Raw genomic sequence first — 27,628 nt, 5'->3', positions numbered from 1 at the left:
ATTTTTTTTCCTTGTCACTTTATAAGTTTATAGTATTGTTCTCGGTCTCTGTGTTAATTATGGCTTTTATTTCACAAATACGTTTTACAAAACAGAATTTTACTGCATTAATCTGTTTGCCTTTTATTGCATAATTGATAATGCTATAAAAGTTAAAGTTGTTAAAAGTAAATATTTTGCTTTGACAGTTCTTTAAGTAGTTTATTATTGTGTTGTCCAGTTTTTTTTTTCTAATCAAAGGACCAGATATCATTTCAATGTGTACTTATAATCAAGTTCTATGTCAAAACTTACAAATGAATGCTTTCTCTGCATTTGTAAGAGTGGAGACATCCTGCAAACAGAATCCAGATATATGTCAACATTTACCACTACTAAATCGTTCGTTGTTGGCGTGCTGGTAAAAACAAATATTAGTATTTTTAAAGTGAACATTTTGCTAAACGGTTTGGCTTTATGTCACGTTTATTTTGAAGATTCCCAGTAAACCCAGTCGGTTCTTGTATTATTATTCTCTTTTAATCGTTTGTGGGCAACCTGATGGTGTGTGACGCTGTGAAGTACGAGCTTTCCCAGTGGAGCCTGAATGCAGCACGAAAGCGTTGACTGACAATTTGGGGGGGGCGGGGTCCTGTGACGTCAGGGGGGTGGAAGAAAACAGTGGAGCAGGAATCAAAACAAGAGACGGACACGCCTTCCCTCTTAAAGGTTATAGCAAGCTTATTCCTTATAGCTGCTGCTGTCAGAGCTGCACACGAACCCGCCTACCGTCCACGAGGATCCCCCCCTAAAAAACAACAACAACAACAAAGAGAGAAAAACACTGCAGGAATGGAGTCCACAGAAATGTCAGACGGCCGTGACAGCAGCCGCTGATAGAGGTCGTAAAAAACACTTGACAGCCGAATTGCGTAAAATGCCCAACCAGAAGAACAACAAGGGAAAGAAAAGCAAACGCACCAACAGTAGCGGAGATGAGCAGGAAAATGGAGCCTGTGCGGCCCCGACAGGAGGCGCGGCCGCGGCGGCTGCTGCTGCACCCAGAAACGATCGCTCCAGTGGTAAGAGAGGAAACGGACACAGATGTAGAAGTTTAGTGATGCTGTCTTCCTGCCAGGGGAAGCCCTGTCTTGCCTCTGCGACTGTGACATGCATGCACTGCGACGTTTGCCAGTGTCTCTAACCCACCACTTTCACTTCTTCCCATGCCTTGCAAAACTTCTATTTAAAAATGCATCAGTTTGACGGTTCCCTGAATGTCGGTAAATAGACGCGACGCTGGGCGATCACGACGTGAGGCCTTGCATGAATGGAGTGAGGTTTTTTTTGTGTTGATGTTTTATATGTGATCCAGCAAAGTAGCTAGTATTCAACTGCGCTGGAATAAGGGTTTGTTTTTATTTTTTTTGCACTGATATTCAGGGGTGCATGTTTCGTTTTGTTTTGGTGCGAGGATTGGAGGCAGAGAAGGCACAGAAGTTGGGGTTTTTTTATGAAACAGGTGTTTCTTGGTGGCTTAAATGGTAGCAGAACCGAAGAATGGTTGTTGAATTTTCAAAAATGGCCATCAGTCATATTTGAACACATTTCAGTAGGAGCCGATGGGCAACAGATCCTTAAATTGTCAGATTTATGAATGGATTTTGGCAGGTAAAAAGAAGTCCTCTGGAAAACCATTTAGAACTATTACGGTGGTATTATTTGTTATTTGTCGGCCCCCAGGTTAACCTGTCCCGACGAAACAATGCAGCAATTGTTTCAGTGTTATTGCATTCACTTGAATGATAGGTGGTGTTGCATGCAGTAAATGCTTCTATGCAGGCCTCAGCTGTCTCTGCCTGACGCGCACCTTCAGGTCCACACAGTTTTTTGGATGTGGCCTTCGTCTAAGAGTAGTACTGAAACCTCACCGCTTGTGTGCGCACGGACTTTGAGTGGCTTGAAAAAAAGCCTCCCTGTTTGGCTGCATGTACTTAAAAAAAAAAAAAAAAAAGGCGGAGGAAACAAATGCGTGTGAAGAGCTTTGATTTGGAAAAATATTAGTGGTTTAGTACAGTCCACTTCATTTTATAACATTGGTATGACTTTAATTTTGTTCATTTTTCCAACAGAAAAGTTGTTGTTATTATTTATAGTGTATGATTTAATAGTGGACTGAATAGAAAGAAAACCATTAACAACAGAAGGAAACATCACAGTGTATGGATCGAGCTTCACAAACAGAATCAGATTTATTAGCCAGATATTTTTAACACACAAGGCATTTAACTTAGGTATACTGTGCTCTCTCTAAATGTAAACATTCAATATTGGATACAAATATAAAGTATTTAAAGACCAACATGTACAAGACTAAATAAGATGATGCAGTGGTGAGTAGTGCAAACATGTTATAGCATTGTACTTGTTTTTAGGTTTTGATTTTGGCACCTTAGGGATAGATTTACACCAATTCTCAGACAGGTCTCAAGTCTGCCAATACTGTCGGAGACCGGTGTATCTTGCAGGCCCTGAAGTTTTCAGTATGTCTGAACTTTATGTTCATGAAAATGATTTGATTAATTCAGTGAACAATGAGCAACTACAGCATCGTAGCCCAGAATGAAAACGTTTACAAGAAAATAAAGTGTTTTCTAAAGTCAGCACAGAAAATGACCTCCTGGAGTTTTTGTGTTCTCTCTGATTTCTGTGTCTGAGTGTGCGGTTGTCTACTAAGATGCCCCCCCCCCCCCCCCCCCCCCCCCCTTACACCCACAGAGTTTTATGATGAGCTTCCTCTGGTACAGACTGTAGGCCCACATTTGCTTGGCAGGGTTTGAATAGAGTCGCTCTCAGGCTTCGGTTGCCTGGTTGAATTTCCTAAACCGATGGCAGCAAGTATACTCTGAAGTGTCTCTTTAAACACTCTCACCTCAGGTTGTGTTGTTGATGCGTGATGATGATGAGCTTTGTGTCAGACAGTGGATTAAAAGAAGGGTCAAACATGGTGGTTCCAGGGGATGAAATCCAATGATTATCTTCCATTCTGGTTATTTAGGAAATCATCCAGCCTCGGTTAACTGAGTGAAAGATTGATATTAATATGTCAATAAACTAAATCAAGTGAATAAATCAGACTTTCAACACGGACTCAACAGATTCACCCTCTTCCCCCCCCCCCTCTTGTTTTACTCACCCAGAGGTCCAGTGTGCGACGCCTCTCGGCTGCAGCCTGGGACGTCCCATCAACCTGGACAAAGACGACTACCAGCGGGTTCTCTGCAACAGTGAGCTGTGCCCATATGGCAACTGGATGCATCTGCAGTGTTTCTACGAGTGGGAGAGCTCCATCCTGGTCCAGTTCAACTGCATCGGCCGGGCTCGCTCCTGGAACGAGAAGCAGTGCCGGCAGAACATGTGGACCAAGAAGGGCTACGACCTGGCCTTCCGGTTCTGCTCGTGCCGCTGCGGCCAGGGCCATCTGAAGAAAGACACGGACTGGTACCAGGTAAGACGCATGCATGACGAGCGCAAGAAGAAGCCATCAGAGAGGAGCGTGGGGAAGAACGGGGCCAGCGGAGGAGCGGCAGGGCCAGGGGACGGGTTGTTTGAGGAGCCCAAGAAATGCAAATTACCAGGAGGAGCGGTAGGAGGAGGTAAACTTCCACACAGGGCTTCTAGTCAGGATTTACCTCGCAGACAATCAGTGGATCGTCAGAACTCCACAGAGAGAGGAGCTTTTTGTCTGGGACCTCCTCAGAAGTCTCCCTGTAACTCCCCAGGACAGTCTCCTCCAGCTGGTTTCCCTTTCTCCCCCACTGGTCCCCTCGGAATGGGAGGCGGAGCAGCAGCAGCAGCAGCAGCAGCAGCAATGAGAGGTTCCCGTCCGCTGGGAGAGTTCCTCAAATCAGCCGTCCACATGGACCCGCAGAGGAAGCACCTCCTGGTCGGGGGAGCTCTCAGTCGGGGTGGCAGCTGCTCGATGGGAGCCTCGGGGGGCGCGTCTCACCTGGACCACGGGTCTGTTCTCCCCCTGCCTCTCTCCTTCACTCTCCCGTTCCACCATCGCCTCACTTCCGGCAGTATGGCTGACGGGACCCACTCCCACCCAGTGCAGTTCCTGAGGAGGCTGGACCTCTCAGAGCTCCTCACCCACATCCCCCGACACAAGCTCAACACCTACCATGTCCGCATGGAGGACGACGCACAGGCAGGCCAGGGAGAAGAGCTGCGCAGGTACACTGTTAAATGTTTGGCAACCAATAGCAGCTTTACCAGGTGAAGAAACTCATTTAGGCCAAGTTATGTCTCCGATTGAATAAATATCTTAATCCATCTAGAAAGTTGGAAACCCTTACAAACCTATTTAGAGCTGAGCATGGAATCAGTTACCCTCTCCCATGTAGCCATTTAGCCTCAGCCTATACACGTCATCAGTCTATCAATCTTTATTTCTCTCATTTAAAACAACCTTAGTTGACCAAAGTGCTGTACAAGCAAAAAAACACACTACGAAAAAAATAAATGTTGCACTCTTTTTTTGTCGTGAGAAGACAGATTCAGAGGGGAGAACAACACATAGCTATGGTAGGGGTTTACTGCCCTTTGTGATGTCACAAAGGGTACATCTCCAAACGTCATGTTTGAGCACATTTTCTTCTGAAAAGTGGAGCAGGCAAAAGATGGAAAGGATGGACTTCATTGGGTGTTTGTAGACAAGTATTACCTTCCACAAGAAGCATTCCTCAAAGGAGCCTTAATACTATCTGCTCTTGTTTTTTTTTCTTCTGTAGGTTCATCCTGTCAGCCCTCAGTGCGAGTCAGAGAAACGTGGTGAACTGTGCGCTGTGCCACAGAACGCTGCCCGTGTTTGAGCAGTTTCCTCTGGTGGACGGGACTTTGTTTCTCAGCCCTTCACGCCATGACGAGATCGAGTACGACGTCCCCTGCCACCTTCAAGGTCAGAGCTGTTTGATGATGGCAGCATAAGAGCTGACAGTACATTACACTGATACTTAACATGCAGAGTTAAGATCACCTGAAAAGTTCAGAATTTGATTCATTCATTTGAAGTAAGTGATAAGACAAATAAGGAAAACGACTCATGCTTTAGTCAAAGTCATCTTTATTGTCAATTTTTCAACATGTGCTGGACATACAGAAGAATCCAAAAAAACGTTTGTCTCTGACCCACAGTGTAAAATAACAGGAGAAAATTTAAATATAATTTAGAAAATATATTCAAAATATTAAGTCTAGAAATAAAATTAAAAATACAAATTTACAAATTCCAAGACACTTTGCAAAGATGTGCATTTCAAAAAAACAACAGCAGCAAGAACAAATGTGCGTGGACTTAGCAGAACAGCTACACAACTTAACGTAGTTTGACATCAAATGCTTTGCCAGAAACAGCCATCCATCCATCCATCCATCCATCCATACATACCACTTTTCTCGTTCGGGGTCTTGCATTCATGTATGGGTCTGTTGGTTCTATGTCCTCCACTTCTGTCTTTGGGTTTCTTTGGATGTGTAACAAGGAAATTATTCCAGACATTAATGGTCACCAAAAAACATCAACAATGCACTCACTCACAGATTCTGCATTTTTATATATATAGAATCTGTAAATAGAGATTAGTGTCAAGATGAGCATTTCAGCACACTGTTGTGAGCATTTAGCCTGAAGCGCCACTGAGACAACGTTTGGCCTCACAGAGCACTTCAATGAAGTGTTATAATTGTAAGAAAACAAGCTGGACAACTCAACACACGTGTCATTTGTTTACAATGTTAATCCGATAAACACTCAGGCTGTTTGGTGGCTCAGCTGCCAGGAGGAGAAATGACACATTAGTGTTTGAATTCAGTCCAATCAACAGCACATCATTTCTGTTCATTAGACTATCCAAACCGTTTTTTGACGCCAGCTTTGCTTTTTTTTTTACAACTTCATCAGAAATCCGTCGATCAGCCTGGTTGTTTTTGTGTGTGGGGACATAATGAAAGGTTTCGAGCTGGATACGGCTCTGTCCGACATGAATGAGAATTAGCACAGCGGCTGCATGAAGCTGCTTTGATGTTGTGGCCCCCACGAGCTTCGATATGTATGCTCCTCGATATGCATCAGTGAGAAAGGATAAGTTATTCCCTCCTCATGCTTTTGTGACGGCCAGAATATAAATGTGGGAAAAGGAGAGAATTGGATGCTGGACCAGCTTTTTTTCTCGACAGACACTGTGGGGGCCGGACTTAAAAACACAATTATGGATGTATTGTCTCTGTATGTGATACATGCTGTTGATTGAGCGATGTTTGTCATCAGACTAGATGTCCGATACCTGAGCACACACATTGGGTGGAGCGTTGTTTACTTCAGACCGTGGTGGGGAATCGTTTGAGATGAAACTTGATAAAAGTGTCAGAGAGACCGAAACGTTGTGATTTTTCTAATTTAGCATGGCTGACTGTTAAAGGGGGTGGAATAGAATTAGTCATGAAAAATCATACTTGAGAGTATAAATAGTGATTTTTTTTTTATTGTTATTATAATGTTGAAAAAAACAGGTTATTGAACAGGCCTATGACCATCCACAGAGAAGATATACAGAGCTCTAACAGTTTTGTTGTTGTTATTTCCAGACTCTTCTGAAACTAACTCAGTTATAGTCATGATAGTAAACAGTGACAGTTTTATTAGCAGACAAGCTTGCACCCTGTCCACTATCTCCGATCTGATTGGACACGGAGAGATTTGATTTTGATTTGCTTGTACCAACCCCCATGATTTGTCCTGCAATAACTATAATATATTAAAACATAATCATATATGTTCTCTTTTCCCAACAGGCAGGTTAATGCACCTGTACGCCATCTGTGTGGACTGTTTAGAAGGCGTCCACAAGATCGTCTGCATCAAGTGCAAGTCACGCTGGGACGGCAGCTGGCATCAACTGGGCACCATGTACACTTACGATATACTGGCTGCTTCACCCTGCTGCCAGGTAGAAACACTTTGACACTGATAACCAGTTTAATAGAAAGTTATATTTACTTAAAGAGTGTATTTATTATTGTATTTGGGAGTAGCAATTAGAGAACAAAAACAGAGCACACAGAGGGGGACAACTTGACTAAAGTTCATCAGGTGGCCAAAAAGATAGAACGGGGAAGGGACAAGGTTGGAAACTGTATTGGTGTTTTCACAGATTCACAACATTTTCAGAGTGTAATGCAGGTTTGATCGAGGATGACCACATTTACACACAGACTTTTTTTCTGCCAGCCTCCTAGTAATAAGTCCTTAAGAAGTCAGGGGTAGCTGATGTATTTTCCTCACATGGGTTCTCCCTTGTCTTGTAATCTTTTTATTGAGCATCCTGTTAACTGACCACTCGTCCTCTCTTCTCCTCCCTGTGTCTCTTCAGGCTCGTCTCAACTGTAAGCACTGCGGGAAGCCGGTAGTGGACGTCCGGGTCGGGATGCAGTATTTCTCAGAGTACAGCAACGTCCAGCAGTGCCCTCACTGTGGCAACCTGGACTATCACTTTGTTAAACCGTTCTCCTCCTACAAAGTACTCGAAGCTTATTGACAAATGCTCCTCGTGCGTGCTAGTTACCGTAAGCTGCTTTTGTTCCATTTTGTTTTCTAACACAATCTAGGAAAGATTTTAATTTTTTTTTTGGGGGGGGGGGGAGGCTTCAGGTGCTTTTATGTTTTCAAGTTCTCACTCTTTGGATTTTTTTTTTTTTTTTTTTTATGTATAGGAAAAGTATGATTCTAGTTAAAAAATGAAAAACAAAAAAAAAAAGTTCCAAGACAGTATCTCTTCTGTTAGAGACAGGTGTTGATAAAGTGTGGAAGTGACGTGATGTCGAACCAACACGTTTATCTGTGACGATTGAATGTATCCGTACGCCAAATTTGCTTTTATTTTTTTTATTTTTTACCAAAAAAAAAAAAAAAACATAAAGATGATTCTCGAATAAAGCAAAGAAAGATATGCAGTAGAGTTTGTTTTCATTCATCTTAAACACTGTTTGTCAAGAAGCATCGTTCCACAACACATTGTGAAACAAGGTTATTAATCAGTGGACAAGTGTTAATAACTTCATCGCACTCGTCCATTAGCTGCTCTGAAGTATTCAGATACAAGAAAACTGAAATCCTCTGTGCTGTGATGTGGGGACACAAACATGGGAGTCCTGACGGGTCAGAAAGGGGACAAACCAAAGTCTGTTCAGTCTTAAAGGATGTGTACACTTCTGTTCGGGGAGCGACTCTTCTTACCGTCACACTCTAAAGGTCATAAATATTTATTTGAATTTTAAGGCTGTGGTCATGTTACGATCAAAGACTGAGAATAACTGACATTAGCCGCTTTGGCTGCTGCAGCTGTGGCTCAACCGGAAGGTCAAAGGTTTGATTTTTACAGTTTATGGTTTGATCCAACAGTAGTCAGAAGACTAGAAAAGTGCTACTTACATACTGTGTGCTCAAGTCCATTTATCATCTTGTTTTGAGGATTTTTTTGGAGCCAGAAGTGACCATATCTGGGCAGGTTTATAAGAAAAAGAAGCTCAAGTGCCAGCAGTCGATGAAGTTAATGTGACACCTCGGAGACAACAAGCGGACACAACTTATTACTTAAGGTGAGCAGGGTTTTAACTATGGCTAACTTCACGCCTCTACAGAATATAAGCACGCGAGTCTACAGCTGTCATACAGGAGAACATGAGGCATCTGCGATAAAGAGACCAAAAAAGTGATTCAGAACATCTTTTAAACCATTTATTTCATTTCTGTTGCACAGTTTATTTCAGCACAGGTTTCCTCACTTTTACAGCCAGCCTCAAGTGGCCGTTAGAGGAACTGCAGTTTTTGTCACGCCCATATTTTGCCGCCCTGTTTGGTCCTTCTTCGGATGGATGCCCATGCTCGTGTAATAAAACACACGGGCAGGTTCACCTCTGAAGGATGAATGAAAGAGCCTTTGTTCCCTGACTTAACAGTGAAAGAAGTATTCAGCAAAGGCCCCAGGCAGGAACTTAACAGACTCAGGTTGTTGTTGTGACATGAAATTAAAAAGTTAGTTTTTAGCCAACAATAAACACTCATTTAAAGTACCAGCCTATTGAAAGGTAGCTAGCCAGATATTTAGCTCATGATTGGCTCTGATCTCTCTTCAAACAGGAGGCTCCTTTCATCCAAAAGACGGGCAGTTATCCAGTGTACCTCAGGACTGATGGATCTCCCCTTAACGCTGGATGCATCATTGTGCTTTGTCATATATCCGCACGATACACCGTGAGCAGCCGAGGACCATTTTTAACCAAACTGAGACAGACGCACAGTTTTCACTTCGTTTTAAGTGAAAACGTTGGAGTCACACGAGCTCACTGCTGTGTAGATTCCTCTGTGTTGTTCGCAGGCGCCGTGTCGCTCTGAGGAGCTTTCGAACCCGAGTCGTCAGACTCCAAGGCTGCACCTTTATCTTTCCCATGTTGGGACAGTTCTTTGGCTGACGGCGGTCGCAGGACGCACATGGCTGCTTTACCGTCTCGTATGGCTTTCGGCTTCGAAACAAATCCCACCATCACCTCTATTTGTTGGACCATTTGCTCCAGAGCGTCCTCCTGCGGGTAAAAAAAAAAGAAAACACAAAGTAAAAGTTAGCTCCTTCCCTTTTATACTTGCTTGTGTACTAAAATGGTGAATAATAGCATTGGTGCAAAAAAAAAAAAAAAAATTCGATGCAGCGACATATCGTCATCTAGACCACTGTGACAAGACTGTTGAATCACTGGTGCAAAATATTGAGGAATCGAACAAATTGCGCGTCATGACTTCCTGACTCCTCACATGGTGGCCATGAACGACATGGATGAAGGTTATATGAAGGAGATTAATCTGCTTAAGACGACAGCAGGATCAAGTCGGAGAGAAGTGAAAGGAAGTTGAGCGAAGAAGCATGATAAGAGGTCCGTTCCAAACAAATAGACCTTTGTTAATCCAACAATTGATCTTTTAAGGGACATTTAATATTCCTAACTAATCAGATATATTGCTATATTGTTCTATGACTGTCTGGCAATATATTTAATGATTGCAGAATCACTGTATCAGTATCACATGACACAGTCTCATATCTGGAGTGTTCTTGCGATTAATCACCCTTAGTAGATACTGACCCGTCACCTGACATCTCTGTAATAAAGATGAAACATAACTCCACAGGTTGTCTGTGAGTATCCATGTGTTGCTCCTTCCTCACCATGTTGCCTGCAGGTTGCCCGCGTCCCGACCGCAGAGTGATCCTGACATGGTGCTTCTTCTCCAGGAGGCTCTCCACTTGTTTCAGCTTGGTGGTGAGGTCATGAGCCGCGATGCCCGATGAAAAGGTGAGCTCTTTCAACTGCACAGGAGCTGCGGAGACAACGAGAGTCAGCGCCATTTTAAAGAGCCAAGAGCCACAGCGGATTTTTTGTTTTTGACAGAGAAGAATGTTTAAACAGCTCCCCATGTGGAGCAATTTCTTTTGTCCTCTTATTTTGTGTAGAACCCAAGAAACGTAGTCTCACTGGGTTCATTTCCTAGACATTTCAGGAGTGCATTTGTGAAAAGGCCCTCGGTTTTCTTTTCGTCCGAACACGTTCCAGCATCATCTTGTGACCTCACCGGCACAGCTTGGGAACCACTGTTTGAAAGAAGTGTATGAAGAAGAAAAGATGGTCCCTGACGGAGCGCCACAAACCTGCTTTTGCTTTCTGCTTCTCCCGCAGTTTCAGCTGCTCTTCGTGGATCTGCTTGCCGCTCATCAGTCTGTAAACGGGAGGATCTTTCGTGTCACTGAGCAGCACCAGTTTGAGGCCCTGCTGGTCCATCACTCTGATCACATCTGCCCGGTGCATGACGCCTCGATTCTCGCCCGTCTCACTGATCAACTGAATCTCTCGATGAGGGATCTTGCGTCCAACTGAGGTCATTGTGGCATTTTTTTTCTGTTTTTTTGTCTTTGGCGCAGGGGTCTGATCTGCGTCGTCTACAGCAGTGGAGAATGGAGAACAAATCCATGGAGAAGCAGTGATGTTACATCTTCCGCTGCATATTGTGAATGTTGATGCTGGTGTCCCGTAGGCAGGGTGTTGGCCACACACAGCTCTCACTGTGCGGCTCAGCACCCACCTCACACAACCTGCAGACATGTCCTGCACAAAAAACAGAGGGGACAGAGCTTTACAGGCAGCGTTTAACTCCACTCGACCAAAATTCATTTCATGTAGAGACACACTTGACTCTTTTGAAAATATAAGCATCTGTAATGCAGATTACACAACATAATCAAATACCAGGTTTTTGATAGTAGTTTTAAGTTTGTGTGAAACGTTCACCATCAAGATTTTATTTTCCTTCACTTACTTGAATCTTACTCTATAAGGCAGACTGTAAGCCACAAACATTCATCCTGGCTTTATTGGAAGCTGCAGCACCTTTTAAATCAAAGTTTCCAGCTTCTTCAGCAGCTCTCCAGGACCAGGCTCCACTTAAACACAGCTGAAAATCAAAGTTCATTTCAGCTTCCTTGTCACTGCACACATTTCAAGTATCAAGATTTAAAAAAAAAAAAATCTCAACCTATAAGGATCCTCTTTGTCATTGCTGCACCACACTAACTTCTATGCTGACTTTATGATTTTAATTTCAGCACTGTTGCTCTTTACAAAAGTTTGCAACTATGATATGAGGAGGAATTTTCCCACTATTGTAAAAGCTGTCAGGAAAGGTAGAATTAATAAGTTACTGTGCCGAATTGATGCAAACCTTCCTCATTGATGACATTATTTCAGTAGGAGCATCATGCCATCAACACTTCATCTGTATATTTTAGACTGGAGTCTGGAGCTGATCACTGTCAACTTTAATACGGTGGAGAAACATCAGGTGAATTGAATGTTCATGGATATAAAATGTAAGCTGCATTTAAAACGTGTACAGGTTGTACATGTTGTCCTGTAGAAGTCAAAGCTCGCAGTGCAGAGTCACAGGCGGCTACATCAAAAACAAAACAATGCATCTCTCCTGTTCAAAAATTCCCCAAATCTGTCTCATGTTTTGGAGCCATTTACTCACTTTACTTCAATGTCGTGCACTCATGCTCTCTCTGTTGTCTCAGGGTGAATGCAGTCTTCTTCTTCTTCTTCTTCCGTCTTACTCTTCTTCTGGGTGAGAATTGACGCGACTGAAACTACGATGCTGCCCCCTTCTGGACACTGCAGGAAAAGCATGTCGATATCGGTGATGGTGAGAGAGCAGTGTTTGTTTGTTTTTACTGCTCTAACTTCAGGATCGAGTCACCACAAACCACCAACTACTTTTTGACTTTTTGAATCTGATGAAAGATACAACATTACACTGAAAGTAATTTGTCTTTCTTTGTTCCTGTTTTTTTTTTTATGTTGGGTTAGGGTTGTCATTTCTTAAGAATGCTGCTGTATGGCAGGCTTATATCCCTATATAGAAGACCCATGTATATGCTTACATATAGTGTTGTGAAATCATTGACTGAAGGACTGAAATGTTATTTCAATACTTTGTCAACATGAGACTTACACCAAAAACAAGAGTGGCTAAAATTGAAACTAGAAGTTAAGACAAGTTAAGTAAAGCGTGAATAATAGGCTAATATTTTGACTTTAACAATTTTAGGGACAAGTATTATGTGATCTCAAAGTTAAGAAAATTAAAAAGAAATTTAAGAATTTTGTCAAGAATCTAATTTCTCTTTTGTTTGGAAAACACATAACAAGAATGTTAAGAAAATAAATAAGGATTTTTTTTTCCATGAATATGAAATCTCCGTAACTTTTGTCTTAAGGCTGAAACCAGCAATTAAGAAGTGTTTTTTGTTTTTTTTCTAAAGAAGGTCCCTGAAATACTGAACCAGATGATCCTAAACCAAGTCCCTACAGCCTGAGCTACTGCAGCCTGAAATGAAGATAATAAATATGAATCCTGTTGAACACTTTCAGGTGCAACAATCTTTTCTAAATACTGAACTATAATAATTTAAAGACATGAGCCATATGATCCAATATTTTTTAGTTTGTTGTCTCTCATAGATATTGTGCTTCACTCCACAAAGATGGCTTACATATTGAGTTTTGAATTTGAATCCAAACAAATGATGTTATTTTGCACATAACCAACTATTCATTCTGGCACGCGTTCATGTGAGAATATGGTTATTAAAATTGTTTATGTTTCACTTTGCATAGTGGACTTAACATCTGTGTCAAAATGTATGCAGGGAGCGGCTATGCAAACTCTGACAGAAAAAAAAGCAGTTCATTTGCTTTCGTGGCGTGCTGCTCCTCAGAGATGTGATAAGACTTCACCCACAGAAGAGTTAGAGCTCAATTCAGGGGTTTTTCTTGTCTGATTATCCTTTACGGCAATCGTTCCAATAAGTAAAATTATTGTGTCATCCTGACTGAGACTTGACTGATGCCATCAACTCAACATGAATTGGACGCTTCTGGTTTTTGCGGCTCTTTGGTGGATTTGTAAGTAAACACAGTCTCTTAAGAACAAGAACATTTCTGGGCCCTAAAATTGTTTTTTTCTTTACAAAACCAGAAACTGTTGAGTCTCCACATCCTTCATAATTTATAACTGAGATTAATTTTTTTTGTTTTATGGCTTCTTTCGTTCATGTTTTTGTAATCTATTTAAATCTATTTTTTATATTTCAGCCCCAGGAGAGAGCGCTCGCTGCAATAAGGATAAAACATGTAAGAAACTCAAGAATTGTTTGAAAGACAGCGAGAAAGTATATGTTGTTGCTGACAACTTCAACGGCGTCATCAAAGGTCAACACGACTGGAAGGAAGGTGAGTCAAATCTATAAAAACAAACAAACAAATTGTGTACTTTTCATTGCTCACAAAGTTAGGTTCAAATTTCTCTGCATCCCCTTATGTATTTGCTTGTTTACAGGTAAACAGGAAGCCTTTTATTGGTATCATCATGTATGAAATTCATGCTTTATAAATTCAAGGTTGTCATCAAAGAAATAAGCCAACAATTATTGCTTCAGTTGATTGATTGAGAGAATACTTTTTCAGGAAGCAGGATTTTGTTTCAAGTGTTTGGTGTACCAGTCTCCCAGTGCATGTTGGGATTGAGGCTCTTAACCCCTTAAACCAATAAAAACAACCTGTTCAAATCCACCTTGAACTATGTAAACTTTAAATATTCCCAATTTATTCTTTATTTTTCTCAAACTGCACATGCTCTTTGCAAGAATCTAACCCTATCTATCTATCTCCAAATCTATTTGGAGGCGAATATCATGTTTCTTTAATTATTCCCAAATATAATGGAGACAAGTCTGTTTCCTCTGAAACCTTCAGTATTCATGTTTACTTGTGCATCCAATAAGTGTATTTCAATCCAAAATGATTATTCAATTTGATGGGAACATTGTGCAAAGGTACTTTACTTTCACAAGTCACAGAAGATGTTTCATTTTGGTTTGTAAGTAATTCTGCATTTAACAAAACCTGCTGCAGAAATATGTCAAATATATCAAATTGTATGACATTACCACAACACTGCATTCTTTATCTCTCAGCGGGACAACGCTGCATAATATTTCTGCAGAAAAACGCTACAAGACACAGTGCAGGTAAGTACAATATTTTAGCACAGTAAACTCGATTTGTTTTACATGGTCGATGCAACATAACAGTCGAATGGTTTTGCTGTTCTGAACAAACAGAAAGGTGGCCTAATAGGTGGCCTCAAATAGAGACAAAGAACGGTGCTACACTATTACACATCAGGAAATGGCACATCAAGTGGAAACTTTCTTTCACTTTCCTGCCGGGGAAGGAATGCAAGAACACACTGTCCGACTACCCAGGTGCTTTCAAAATACTGTGATTCCCATTCTTCATATATATACATATATATATATGAAGAATATATATGTGTGTGTGTGTGTGTGTGTGTGTGTGTGTGTGTGTGTGTGTGTATATATTCTTCATATATATATTCTTGGTTGGTATGTGTCTTGTAGCGTATATGACAGGTTCTTTAAAATGTTTCAAAAACATTTGTCTTTAACAATATAAGTATAAAATATACATGTACAAAAGTTTGACATTTGCTGATATTGATTTCTCTCACAATCCAGAGTGGGTGTGCAACCAAGAGAGCTCAACACAAGGCAAGCCGATCTCTTTCTTTTTTCAACATCTCATGACAATGAAATGAAATGACAAAACAAACATTTTTTGTCTTTGATCCATGTACAAAGCATTTATATTTCAAACAAATAAATCTACTGTTCATGTTTTAACCCTATTTAATAAATCTACCTTTATTGCACTCTAACATAGAGAGTTTCACAGAAATTGTTCACATACTGTAGCTCTTTACACCCTTAAGCTCTGTTGCAAAGGACTTACATCTCTTCTTTTACTCTGAATCTTTAAGGTGCACCAGTTGCACCAGGAGGACAATGTGAGGTTACATGTGTACAAACAGCCAAGGTTTGTGATAAAAAATCATTCGATGAAAACTTCTGCAATAAAGCAGGTTAGTTTCCTCCATACACGTATAATGAACTTATGAATGTTGTTTCTGCAGCTATACAAACATCATGTTAGATGTTTGTTTAGGGGGGATTAGACAATAAATGGATGAACATTTGATTGATGGATGGATGTTGATGGTGGATGGCTTGATGGATGGATTGTACAGAAGACATTTTTTACAACATGAAATTGAAGCTATGAAATTGTAGGACTGGAGATGAAAGCGTTAATTACAAACCTCACCATCACAGCTTGTTCAGAGAATTTATAAAAGAAAAACATGTGGAAAAGTGAAACTTACAGAAATTACATTTTTCAAAGTTGTTAAAAAAAAACAAAAAAACAATATAACTACAAATAAAACGAGATGTCTCATCCTCACAGCTAAACGGGCCAACGACAAGTTCATCATCAACATAAATGGAACAAAAACAAGTTGTGTCAACTGTAATAATCCAGTGAAACGTCCAGAGACGATCCTCCACCCTGAGGATCTCAGGGAAAAATTAAATGTAACAATTCAGCTTTCAGAAGAAGGTCTGGACCCTGTTCAAGCTAGGTAAGACATGCTACATTCATTTATTAGAGAAAAAATGTCCCCCTTAGAACTAAGCTATGCTAATCAACTTCATCATACTCTGAAAACCACAAGTTGTAACTCTGAACTTGATCTATTTATGTAGCGGCTGTGGCTCGGGTGGTAGAGTTGTTGTCTCTCAACCAGATGGTCGAGGGTTCGATCCCCTGCAGCATCATGTCTGATGTGTCCTTGGGCAAGACACTTTTGCTCTTGTGCTTTTTGGGTAGCTTCTGGATGCGTTTGATGGTCTAACGATCAGTGTGTGAATGTGTGTGACATGTGGTGTAAAAGTGCTTTGAGTAATCAGAAGACTAGAAAAGCACTCTGCAGTATAAGCTCAGGTCCATTTACTGTTACAAAGTAACATATATAAAAGTCTATCTCATATCTACATGTCATAAAATGTTTTTACGTCAACAGTAATGTCATGAAGAAAATGGGACAACTGGCGGCCTCTATCAACACGTCGTCAGCAGCACTGGATGTGGGAGGAGGAGTCACAGGGATCATAATGAGAGAAACTGAGGAGGACAACGTGGACAAAGTCTCCTTTGCATATGCGTCTCTAAAGGATGACATAAATGTTAGTACACTGCTTCATCTTGACTTATGTAAAATAAGAGGTTTATTTCATGATATTTGTTGGGGAGCATAATCTGTTTTTTACTCTGAGAGTCACAAAGTGTTCAGCCAAGTATAGCACAAAGACTGTAAACACAGGAAACATTTCTGTTGATGTGTCATTTAAAACCAGTTTTACACAAGTTTACCCTCAGCCCTCTGTACTTTGTAAGCGTTGTGTTTGCTAGTTGATGTGGAAGCTGAGGTGGATGGGAATAGATTTTTGTCATCTCTACACTTTTCAGTGTGTTAGAGCTATATGTGATATTAAGACCCAATAAAAGGGAAGTTATTTCATAAAAAAAACATGTTTTATGGGAATATTGGCAACACAATCAAATAGACCAAGGCCCAGAAGATACCCAAAATCAGATTATCCTGTGGGGATCATTGATAGGTGAAGGTTAGTGACAGCCCATCAAATAGTTTGTGATCAATTTAATCAGTAAAGCAAGCTACTTGTCTTGTCTGTATATTTATCTCCCAATAAAATCACATATTATTTTATGAAATGTAGACATATTTCAATTAATGAAGAATTCAAAAAGCATTTAGAATAAGTGCTGTCAGATGGGGCCCCTTTAGGGAGGTTTCCTGATGTCGTTATGAAATGTACACATTTGAGGCAATGCTGGGGTTTAAAGTTTGTCAGTGGCTAGGACTGGTAGTAATCCATTATATCATCAGTTTTGAGATATGTCTGCAGGAAAAATGGAAAATGGCAAACAGTCTGCAACATACACTCTTTGTTGCCCTCTTCGACGCCACAGGGGGCGGCAGTAGCTCAGTCCATTTGGACTTGGGGATCAGTAGAGAAAAATAAAAAAATCCCTAAGGTTTTTTTTAAAAATCCAAATAAACCACAAATTCAGTTTCATTAAAAACAACATTAATTTACCCAATATTAAGTTGCTGACTGGACTGTAGAAAACAAAGTTAAAGTAAAAAGTGTGATAAGTCTGAGGATGTAAAACTGTTGTGTGCATGACCCTGACACTCACATGTGCTCTTTTCTGCAGATCATAGACAACGCAGAGACTCTTGCTCTGTTTCCCAGATCTGTTACGGTGCCAAAAGAAGCGTTTGATCAAGCTATTAGTTTGAACATCAGTGTACCTTTTGTTTCAATCTTGAGATTCCCCAATCTGTCTAAGGTATGAATCCTCTCTTTCACTTTTGATCTCTAAGAAGACACACCTTAAATATAAAATCCTCTAATCTGGTTGTCTTGTTTTGTTTAAGGATGAGTTGAACAGCACCCTTTTAGGTAATGAGGTTTTAGCAGTCGAAATGGGAGAACATATCTACAATCTCACATCCAAAATAGCCCTAAATTTTCTGAATGTGACATATGTAAGTGAAAAAAAACTGCATCAAAAATGTATAATTTTCTGTCAAAGTTTGTTTACAACCCAAGAGAAGTTTTAAAATTCGGTGATGTTGTTTTGATTACAGGAAGGAAATGCAAGTTGTCAGTCATGGGATGGTGAAGGTAATTTTATTTCTCCATCACTTATTTCAAAGTTAAAGTAAATGCATTCTTATAATTTGCTTTGGTTTTAGACCGATCATTCATTTTTTATTAATAATGTTTTGTACACAAAAGTTGTTGCATTAGTTTAGACTTGCATTAGTTTAGACTTAGATTGGATGGATGGATGGATTAGCTACAAGCGAGTCTAACTTGTGTGTTTTTCAGGGGAGTTGACTGTGTCTTGTAGATATTTCTACATTTCTGCTTGTAAATAAACATTAGAGGTATTGGAAAACACATATCCATTGACCCATCCAACCCAATTAATGGAGGGACAAAAGGGACACAAAATGCAATAAAACGCTGAACAATAATGGATGAATAAATTGGTAGATGGATGGATTAATGGACAATTGGATATTAGATTATTGGTTTGGTTGGATAGCGAGGTATGGATGGTCTGATGGACGGATGTTTATGGATGGATTTATAGAAAATACATATTGATGGATGGATGTTGATTGATTGATTGTGGGGAGGTTGGATGGATGGATGAGACAACATATAGATGGTTTGATGGACGAATGAATGTGGATGGATGGTTTAACGATTCCAAAGGAAATTCAGCAGTCTAATTATTATGAGAATCATTAGTAAGTTAGTAGTATTGCCTCACGATGTAAACAACACTTGAGTAAAATGACAATTAAATGTTGAAATTGATCAAATGTACAAACGAGGTATACTCACTTATGCTCCAACAGCAGTATCTATGCCACACAACAGTATTTATTGTGGACCTAATAGCAATGAGGCTGTCATCAGCGGTTTGTCCCTCACAGTAAATGCTCTTATTAACCTGCCCTTTCCAGATCTTCATTATTTGAATGTTTTTGTTTTCTGTCAGGAAGCCGACCAAACTGGACCACTGATGGATGTTTCACTGTACTAAATGGAGACGACATCACCTGCGAGTGTTCCCACTTGACATTCTTTGCCATATTATTGGTGCGTAAAATATGTTAATGCTATACGTTCTGAAGTAGTCTAGCCTCAGGAACCACCACCAACTCCTTGATACGAAATTGCAACCTCAATTTTCAGAAAATGTTTAACTAAAGAGATTAATACAATGACAAATGGTGCAGTTTTAATCTCAGCAACATGTGTGCGAGACATTAGACCGAACAATGACAATAAACAAATCCTGCACACTACTCTTGCTTCACCAGCGTCACCATTTTGTTAAAAAGAAAATGTAACATTTCAGTCCCTCTGAACCTTTGTCAAGTGTGTGAAATGTTGTGATTTTTTTTCTAATAAATTGGTAATGCTTGGCAAGAGTAATGTGCAGGATTTTCCTTTTTAATAGACTTTGACAAAAAAAAAATCCAGTCACAAATTTGCGACCCTTCAGTTGAGAACCAGAGCTCGACTGACCCTAAATCATACATCTCATTGCCCTGTAAAGCTGCCTTGTTTAAATATTGTCCACAGAAATACACTTACAATTCATTATAAACCATTGTGATAATCAATGCCACCTGTGACATCTACTTAACATGTCCATCTTTTGCTCTTTGCAGACTCCTCCTAATGTGACCATCTCTAGCGCTGACCTGAACAATCTCACCATCATCACACAGGTTGGGTGTAGCGTGTCCATTTTTTTCATGTGCATAATCCTATTCATGCACTTCCTCATCAGGTAATTATCACAAGACTTGTCTCTAAACTTATTCAGTTTTTGAATACAATCTTCCAGTATTCTGTCACACATTTATAGCAAGATAGTATTACAAAAAAATTACCTTGTGAAATAAAGGTCTATTCAAAAGCCCTCACCAAAGAAGGAAGATGGAGATGTGACCTTTTGTAAATCTTCGCAAAAAATACTTTAATCATCAACTGTCTTTTACGAGTTTTTAATTGTTAAACGTTTTTCAAAAATGTTTCTGTTTCCGAGGTAGTCCAATCCTAAAAAAGTTTACCAAATGATATGTTAAATGTCTGTATGTTACTGAAAAATATAACCTTTTCCAATTCTTTAAAAAAATAAAAAAACCTCCTGAGGTCATGGAGAAATATTAGCACATCACTGCTTTGCATTTTCTCAATTCAAAGTCAGTAAACGTTCAAAACCCCGGACACAGGTGCCTAATTCTTTATCATTAATCCTTTGGTGAGAAAAACAAGCATAAGAGAGTGCATGCGAGGAAAGCATGAATACATAAAAGAAACCCTGATAGCTGTGATGCTGTGGTGAACGTTGATGCAAATATGTCCAGCTTTTCTGGAAACCTCAACGCTGTATTTTGCAGTAGGGAAATGAGACAGTTGAAAAGAAGTGTCACTGTGGGTAGTGCTGTGGAAACAACTGGGATACCTGCCAAATGTTTTCCATTTCCTCCCTTAGGTGATGATGAAACATTTGAATCAAACAGTTTTTAAAGAAGTCGTCACACATCCAACTTTCTCATGAAGTAGATACATACAACAACAAATTATCACTTGGACACGACTCTTGCTAAGCATCACCAAGCAACACAACGTTTGGGTCAAGAACACACTTGACAAAGGTTCAGATGGACCAAAATGTTTTGATATCTTCTTATAAACTGGTGATGCTTGGTGAGAGTAATGTGCTGGACCTTTTTTGTCTTCATTTAAACACAATTTACAACCAACAGAAGAGAAAATAATTCCAAGTTAAATAAAATGAAGATATGAAGCACTGATATAATTCATATTTCAAATAGTCTTCATTGCCAGAATTTTCTATGGAGGCCCTGAGGGGACATTCATCCATACAGGATAGTTGATTAACCGCAATTTCTTTTAATAACAAATCACATGTAGTTATTCATTTTCTTGAAATCTGAACTTATCACACGATAAAAAAAAGCCCATTTTCCAGTTTTTATCTGATTTATTTATCTCATTATTCAAAGACAAAAGTTTTTTCTCATGATAACCAAATGATTTTCTGGCAATTTTCTGGAAAATCTGGTCGCTGTGTTTGACCAGACCATAGCATGCTAACACTTATAAGGTAGGGTAAGCTTGTTTTTGTACTTGTTGGGGATATAAGATGAATAAGTCAAGATTTTGAGATCTCACTACCTTAACACAAGGTAGTGAGTCATTTAAATGTATGGATGCACGTCTACCCAGAGCTTCGGTAATATTCCAATGAACTCTCATTTTTTCACAATGTTTAAAATCAAAAAGTAATAGGAAACAGAAAAAAAACCAACTTGTATATTTGCTCTGTTCATGTCTCATCACAGGAAAACACAGCCCAGCACAGCCACAAGAATTCTCATCCACCTCGTGTCGGCCATCTTCATGCTGAACCTCACGTTTCTGATCAACCACCATGTAGCTAACCTCAAAAGCTCATCGGGTTGTGTGATCATGGCAGCTGTCATGCACTACTTCATGTTAGCTACCTTCACATGGTTTGCTGCGAACGCCTTCCATCTGTGTTTGCAGCTGTACAAGGGGGGCAAAATAGTCATCAGTCACTACATACTCAAAGTCACTATCATCAGCTGGGGTAAGCGTCTTTATATCCTGCTGTGTGACCTGACTGTGGACTGGACTGGTTCATGTCACAGTGGTGTTCTTTCTCTATTTCCAGTTCTACCAATTGTCCCTGGGATTGTCCTGCTCGTCAAAGGAAAGTATGGTGAACAAGTCATCCACACAAACAACCCTCAAGAAAACGTGGCCATGTGAGTTTACTCATCAGTTTTGAAGATGATAAAAGTAAAAAAAATTGATTAAAGATTCAAAGCAATGATCTCAAGCTTTTCTTTAAATGTTTGTATATAATGTAATATAATAACATTAATAGTATTAATATACAATACAAGTAAATCCCCTTGTTTCTTTCTTCATTTGAACGTATGTAAATTGATTATTTTGATATATAAATCTATTTTATACAGATGTTGAAGTCTGTTATTTTATGTTTCTCCGGCTTTCTCTCCTTATTTTTTGATCCACAAACTAATCAACGTTAAATACTGTAGGAGCCTCTAAGCGAGACCTTTATTGGGGCCTCTTTTTTTTGCCAAAATAACAGCAACACCAGGCATGTGCATGTAAGGGACTTGTGGGGGGTTTTAAAATGGAGTGGGCTCTTATTAATTATTTTTATCATATACATCTAGAACAGACATAGGAGTATTCAGGATAGGTAGAGTACTACAATGGCGATGTTCAGGGTCCATGGCCATGATATTTTGCTGCATAAATTGACTATGTCATATCTGTACACCTGGAGTCTGTGTCAGATACAACAGTTTACAGCATGCCAAAATAGTATTTGTTTTATTATAAGGAGGATATTTTTCAACCTAAAAAAGAAAGCATGTTGAGCTTTCTCGTCAAAGAAAACATACATTTGCATTACCAGGGTGAGATAAGCAAAGAGATGCAAAATGGGAGTTCCTTTCATGCTATGCTATGATATTTACATCTACTTTAAATAACCTGGAGAGAGATTATCAGTCACCATTCACAATCTGCAACAAAAGAACAGTTCTATGGAGGCCCTGAGGTTATCTGTTCCTACTCCAGGAGTGGTGCAAAAGAGAGTAGAACAAAGATCTTACAGCTTTAAACAAGGTTGCAGAAAAGCACGATGGAGTCAGTCTTTCTTCACTTTACTGATACTGTCTTTATGTTCCCAGATGCTGGATAACAGACAGTGACGCCCACTACATCGTCAACATAGGCTACTACGCGTTGGTCTTCCTCTTCACCTTCGCCACCTTCGTCATCATACTGTCCTGGCTTATCTGTCTCAAGAGGACCAAATCAGGAAACAGCCAAACTGGAACAAGTGGCAGCAGTATTGTAGCCGTCCTGGGACTGTGCTCCATGCTGGGAATCACATGGGGGTTTGCGTTCTTCGCCTATGGTGCCCTCCTCATCCCCTCTTACTACATCTTCACAGTCCTCAATTCTTTTCAAGGTATCCTGGATATGATCTGGGCTGTTGAAATATATACATTTTGTTCAATGTATCCCTTTGTGACTTTTAAAATAATATATCCTTTTCATACTTTTTCAGCTGATATCCTTATAAAGACTAATTTGATGCAAAAAAACGTGATTAACAACCTATGTTTAATTCAATAGGGGTCAAGGCTTGGGTTGTTATTCCCATTATTGATTATTAATTACTCAGCTGTTTATTTTTCTTAATTTAACCATGTGGTAAAAACATAGTTGGAAAAAATAGGTCCATCAACTAAAAAAGCCAATTCAAGAGCCCACAGAACTGCAGTTCCTCAAGCGTTCACTTGAGGCTCGCTGCTAAAAATTAAGACGCTCCCTTAACACTTAGCACTATTCAGATTGCAGTTTCAAGCAAGCCTCATTTACGTCCCTGTGATTTTTGCTTTCTATCTGAATTTTGTGGAATTGTGTTGAGGGGACGACATGATCACCCCCCTCTGTACCGTCTTCGCAGGTAGTCACAGAGGCGGGATGGTATCAGCGTGCATGTCTGCTGTGTGTTGAGCTCCCGCTGTGCTGTGATTTTCAGAAACCAATAGGTTATTCACGAAGCCTACGGCCATGCTTTATACAGTCGATGGACCATTCGGACAAATGCTTAAAATAATATAAATAAAACTTTTGTTATTTTATAATTCAAAGAGAATTAATTGCTTCATTATAAACAACAATACAAGTAATTTTTTGTCATCGTGCTAGCAATAATTGATCATAAAATAATTGTTGGTTCCTACCTCTTACAGTACTTGTAAAATTTTTATGCTTTTCTTTTAGTGATTATTACAATATTTACATTCCTTTTTGTCTCCAACTCTTTCTCCTTTAATTATGTGACCTTATCTTATGTATGACAAGGACTGAGTTAAAAAAACTAAAAAAAACTAAAAGACATGACATTCACAGGCTCTGTCTCTTTGTCTTGCAGGTTTTTTCCTGTTCATCTACTACACCAAGACCAGCAACTTAAGAGGCACAAACGCTGACTCAAGCAGTGTCACCGACAGCAAGAGCACTCTAGACACACTGGGCTACAGTGTGAACCCCTACAACGTTAAGATGGCCCAAAAGACAAAATCCTCAGAAGATTGAAAAAGATGAAAGTATGAAGTTGACATCACAGTGCAGACTAACAACAGAACAGTGTAAATGAGTGTAATATTAGAAGCATTTTCAAAACAGATTTTGTTGTGAACAATAATGTAAAGCCCAATCAATTAATTGGCCAGTTGATAACATCAGCCGATACTAGCATATCCAGTGACTATCATATTAACTACTTTAATCACAGATTTGCTTGAAACATGCATACTCATCTTTTCATTAAGGGTTTAATAATATTCAAGGGATCAACATAATAGATGTGTTTATCTATATTTATCTCTACAGATGGAACATAGATCTAAGTAAGATATCAGTCAATACTGAACATTGGTATTGGATTATTTCCTCTCCCCAATAAGGATATCAGGCCCGAAAAATATTTAAAACAATGTGTCAATAATAACTTTGTTATTTTGGTTTGCACAACTTAGTTTATTTAGAATCAGAGAAGGTGAATGAATCCTGCAGTTAGTGACTTATATTGAACTATGAAAATCTTATTTGATTTTTGATGACAAAACTCACAAATAAAACTCACTCGCAACATATGGCCACAGATAAAATGTCCTGTCTGTGGATAAAGTGTCAAAATATGTTGTAATATTCAAATACTGAAAGAGATGAAAAAATGAGGAAATAGGAATTTTTTAATGAGTTTCAGTCACACTTTAAAACACTTTCAATTCTTTGACACTATTCCATCAGGAGACCTTCCGCTTCCTTAAGAGCTTGCTCTATTTCAGCCGCCTCCAGGGAGAAGTTTTCCCTCTCCTGCCTCATATGTTCGCGTGTTTCAGCCAGTTCATTCACAGTCGTTTGGATATCCTACATGCGTTAAAAACATGGAAGATTTTCAGCAAACGTTAGTGAGCCCTTAGTTCAACTATAACAATATTAGAAAAAGATCAATAGGACTCAATGAGTTTTACTCACCTCTAGTCGAGTGTGTTGCTGGGATGCGATGTCTCCAAATGCTTTTAATTCATGCAGCAGATCAGCTGAGACGCTCTGGAATGCAGGAAACGTAGATGTTTTTTGAAGTTTACTGTATAAGTGTGGTTTAAGACTTAAGTATATAAAAACAGGTGTATTTTTTTCCTTATGTTTAAAATATGTTTCTATTTATTCTTTACTAAATTTCCAGTTTGTGGTTACTTGTGTTAAAGCTGTTTTCACATGCACTCCTGAAAATGTACAGAAAATTCAGAAGAGGAAACGGGGCAAGGTATGATGTATGCGCTTGCTCTTATCAAACATGTTGCAGATAAAACGTAACTGTACATTAAACATACTCAAATAAAATATTTACCATCACTTCTTTCCTTTGAGCTTCATTTTGTTGTGCAGCTTCTCCAACTCTTTCTCCTAAAACTAAAAAGCAAAGTTTGTTGTTTATACCAAGCAACAGAAAAGAGGTTGAAAAAGACATTTTAAAAATGAAGTAAAGTTACCTGGATCTATTTTAGCAGCAACAAGGAGCACGTGACAGTCCTTCAGGTTTCTCCGTCCTTCTGAATTTTCCTTTTCAAGGTCACTGAACTGCAGCTCTAACTCAGCGACTCTTTGCTGCAAAAAAGGACAAGGACAATCTTAGCGGTATAAGAAAACAATATGTGTTCCACCAGGAGCCTTATTAATGTACGCCTGCTACTTTTTCTTCTGTACCCGTGTCTCTACAAGGTTTTTCTGCAGCTCTTCATTGATCCCGATCAAACGCTGATTTTGCTCCTTGAGTTCTGCCTCTTGGCCATACCTGGTGGAAACCCTATGGAAAGGAACACCAAGAAATTAAGGGGATAAAAAAAAAAGGCAGAATCCCAGTGTCCTGAGTATGCAACATGACGTGTGACCTACCCTTTATGAACTTTAGAAGCAACGTTTTTCCTGTAAGACAAGAGTGAAGAAAACTGAATTCAGCGTCTGTGGAGCAAATATATAAAACTTGGTATGTTTATATACTGTATAGGTAGGCATGAAGGTAGGTGAGAAAGCTTTGACATTGATTTGTAGCCTCCTTACTTCAATTTCCCCCTTATTCAGAGTCTCTCCGACAGTTGACCTTATTCTTCTTCTCCATGTTTATAGAAAGTAAGAATTATCATTTTTACCTTAGCAGGTTTTCTTTCTGAGCCTTAAGGACACCATCTGATTTATGGTTGGCATTTGTTGTTGCAGTATCAACTTTATGACCAGGCTTCTTCATTTCAGCTGGTACTTGTGTTCCTATAAACAATAAGAGATAATAGAAAAAAAGACTCACGTAATTGCCGCACTGGGTTAAAAAAAACAACACAAAAAAAGAAAAGGAAGAGGAATCCGGTGCTCTTCAAGAACAAGGGACAGAAGGCAAATATCAAATACATCAGGACAATCATTTATTCTTCAGATAATAAAGATGGGATTATACCTTTTTGAGGTCAACAACCAACTCGAAAAATCTACTGCTTACCTCTTGGTATTTTGGAAGACATAGTTACACCTGCAATAGATTGTCTGAACAACAGAGGCACCTGTATGGATTTGTAAAGATGTGATTAGTAACTGCATGAACATGTCATGGTGACAGTACAGCTACAATTTACCTAAAAAGCCAATTTTCAAGTAGCTTATGTTCTATCTAGAGAGTTTCTTCCCAATATTAAATATAAAGAAAATGTTACCATTTACAAAATAGTTGCTAACATAAAACTAATAATCAAATAATTGAGTATAGCTGTTAGTGTCATTTTTTGAAATTAACGAGTTTTAGGGAGATAAAAACGGCGGCATAACAAACACTTGAATGAAGATAAGGTTGAGCGTTCAACATTACCGAAACATAACAACGTTTACCACATATTGAAGAAACATGACATTTAATCCTACCTTTTAGACACGATAGCTATCAGAATCAGTCAACAATCCAAATCCTAAACAAACCACAGAAATTCAAAAACGTCCCGCCCTCTGTGATCACTTCCGGTTCTTCTTCTTCTTCTTCTTCTTCTTCTTCTTCTTCTTCTTTGAAGTTTTATGGCGGTTGGCAAACAATGAATTGGTGCATTTCCGCCACCTACTGGTATGGATTGTGGCTCAAATTAGCTAACGTAATTCTATTCTCTGTAAACAATATAAAATGTAAAAAAAAACTAAAAAAAATCCAAAAAAACTATATCCTATCACTTCACTTAGTTTTCACCAGAAAATCTAATAAAATCCTAACTCCTTCTTTTTCTGAGTGCTTTTGGAAGATATCTTTG

The 27,628-nt window shown here is 39.3% G+C and overlaps 5 protein-coding genes across 8 annotated transcripts; 3 read left to right on the top strand and 2 right to left on the bottom strand.

Moving 5' to 3' along the window:
• The first annotated feature begins 625 nt into the window (after positions 1-625).
• On the top strand, positions 626-7,989 carry heca (hdc homolog, cell cycle regulator). 3 transcript variants are annotated; one of them, XM_079348374.1, is made up of 6 exons: positions 626-1,061; positions 3,180-3,635; positions 3,762-4,215; positions 4,773-4,939; positions 6,832-6,986; positions 7,410-7,989. In XM_079348374.1, exons 1-6 carry the CDS (start codon positions 917-919, stop codon positions 7,572-7,574), a joined length of 1,542 nt encoding a protein of 513 aa, XP_079204500.1. In that variant the 5' UTR covers positions 626-916; the 3' UTR covers positions 7,575-7,989. The 3 variants fall into 3 exon arrangements, with proteins under 3 accessions (XP_079204500.1, XP_079204499.1, XP_079204501.1); XM_079348373.1 differs by having other exon boundaries at positions 3,180-4,215; XM_079348375.1 differs by lacking the exon at positions 626-1,061 and adding an exon at positions 1,077-1,247 and having other exon boundaries at positions 3,180-4,215.
• Positions 7,990-8,762: 773 nt separating this feature from the next.
• Positions 8,763-12,252, bottom strand: mtif3 (mitochondrial translational initiation factor 3). The gene is made up of 4 exons (XM_079348395.1): positions 12,113-12,252; positions 10,737-11,190; positions 10,257-10,408; positions 8,763-9,618 (listed from the first exon to the last, which is right to left on the bottom strand). The coding sequence occupies exons 2-4, from the start codon at positions 11,185-11,187 to the stop codon at positions 9,379-9,381; spliced, it is 843 nt and encodes a 280-aa protein (XP_079204521.1). The 5' UTR covers positions 11,188-11,190; positions 12,113-12,252; the 3' UTR covers positions 8,763-9,378.
• Positions 12,253-13,474: 1,222 nt separating this feature from the next.
• On the top strand, positions 13,475-15,259 carry LOC306835943 (uncharacterized protein; the record flags this gene model as incomplete). The annotated part of the gene is made up of 5 exons (XM_079362757.1): positions 13,475-13,545; positions 13,735-13,872; positions 14,616-14,669; positions 14,763-14,906; positions 15,180-15,259. The coding sequence occupies exons 1-5, from the start codon at positions 13,503-13,505 to the stop codon at positions 15,257-15,259; spliced, it is 459 nt and encodes a 152-aa protein (XP_079218883.1). The 5' UTR covers positions 13,475-13,502.
• Positions 15,260-15,490: 231 nt separating this feature from the next.
• Positions 15,491-24,411, top strand: LOC306835589 (adhesion G-protein coupled receptor G2-like). Its single transcript, XM_079362223.1, has 12 exons — positions 15,491-15,583; positions 15,967-16,141; positions 16,583-16,745; positions 17,803-17,937; positions 18,026-18,136; positions 18,239-18,275; positions 19,165-19,265; positions 19,844-19,965; positions 21,548-21,816; positions 21,901-21,994; positions 22,958-23,241; positions 24,214-24,411. The coding sequence occupies exons 3-12, from the start codon at positions 16,590-16,592 to the stop codon at positions 24,375-24,377; spliced, it is 1,473 nt and encodes a 490-aa protein (XP_079218349.1). The 5' UTR covers positions 15,491-15,583; positions 15,967-16,141; positions 16,583-16,589; the 3' UTR covers positions 24,378-24,411.
• Positions 24,412-25,065: 654 nt separating this feature from the next.
• Positions 25,066-27,343, bottom strand: knstrn (kinetochore localized astrin (SPAG5) binding protein). 2 transcript variants are annotated; one of them, XM_079340478.1, is made up of 9 exons: positions 27,255-27,343; positions 26,839-26,899; positions 26,498-26,612; positions 26,244-26,273; positions 26,055-26,154; positions 25,841-25,955; positions 25,699-25,760; positions 25,323-25,397; positions 25,066-25,214 (listed from the first exon to the last, which is right to left on the bottom strand). In XM_079340478.1, exons 2-9 carry the CDS (start codon positions 26,858-26,860, stop codon positions 25,083-25,085), a joined length of 651 nt encoding a protein of 216 aa, XP_079196604.1. In that variant the 5' UTR covers positions 26,861-26,899; positions 27,255-27,343; the 3' UTR covers positions 25,066-25,082. The 2 variants fall into 2 exon arrangements, with proteins under 2 accessions (XP_079196604.1, XP_079196605.1); XM_079340479.1 differs by lacking the exon at positions 27,255-27,343 and adding an exon at positions 26,972-27,005.
• Between the last annotated feature and the right edge of the window lie 285 nt (positions 27,344-27,628).

Source organism: Symphodus melops (genome assembly GCF_947650265.1).
Source record: "Symphodus melops genome assembly, chromosome: 1".
NCBI classification, from domain to species: Eukaryota; Metazoa; Chordata; class Actinopteri; order Labriformes; family Labridae; genus Symphodus; species Symphodus melops.
This window is presented reverse-complemented; position numbering and strand designations above follow the sequence as displayed.

Excerpts from the sequence above, each read along its gene's own strand:
- knstrn (XM_079340478.1), bottom strand. The coding sequence starts at position 26,860 with ATGTCTTCCAAAATACCAAGAG. Across the intron at positions 26,155-26,243 it reads GCTTCTAAAGTTCATAAAGG|GGTTTCCACCAGGTATGGCC; the intron begins GTAGGTCACACG and ends TCCTTTCCATAG. Across the intron at positions 25,956-26,054 it reads AAAACCTTGTAGAGACACGG|CAAAGAGTCGCTGAGTTAGA; the intron begins GTACAGAAGAAA and ends CCTTTTTTGCAG.
- mtif3 (XM_079348395.1), bottom strand. The coding sequence starts at position 11,187 with ATGTCTGCAGGTTGTGTGAGGTGGGTGCTGAGCCGCACAGTGAGAGCT. Across the intron at positions 10,409-10,736 it reads GAAGCAGAAAGCAAAAGCAG|CTCCTGTGCAGTTGAAAGAG; the intron begins GTTTGTGGCGCT and ends TTGTCTCCGCAG. Across the intron at positions 9,619-10,256 it reads GGCAACCTGCAGGCAACATG|GAGGACGCTCTGGAGCAAAT; the intron begins GTGAGGAAGGAG and ends TTTTACCCGCAG.
- LOC306835589 (XM_079362223.1), top strand. The coding sequence starts at position 16,590 with ATGAAGAAAATGGGACAACTGGCGGCCTCTATCAACACGTCGTCAGCA. Across the intron at positions 16,746-17,802 it reads CTCTAAAGGATGACATAAAT|ATCATAGACAACGCAGAGAC; the intron begins GTTAGTACACTG and ends TCTTTTCTGCAG. Across the intron at positions 18,276-19,164 it reads TCAGTCATGGGATGGTGAAG|GAAGCCGACCAAACTGGACC; the intron begins GTAATTTTATTT and ends GTTTTCTGTCAG.
- heca (XM_079348373.1), top strand. The coding sequence starts at position 917 with ATGCCCAACCAGAAGAACAACAAGGGAAAGAAAAGCAAACGCACCAAC. Across the intron at positions 4,216-4,772 it reads CAGGGAGAAGAGCTGCGCAG|GTTCATCCTGTCAGCCCTCA; the intron begins GTACACTGTTAA and ends TTTCTTCTGTAG. Across the intron at positions 6,987-7,409 it reads CTGCTTCACCCTGCTGCCAG|GCTCGTCTCAACTGTAAGCA; the intron begins GTAGAAACACTT and ends GTGTCTCTTCAG.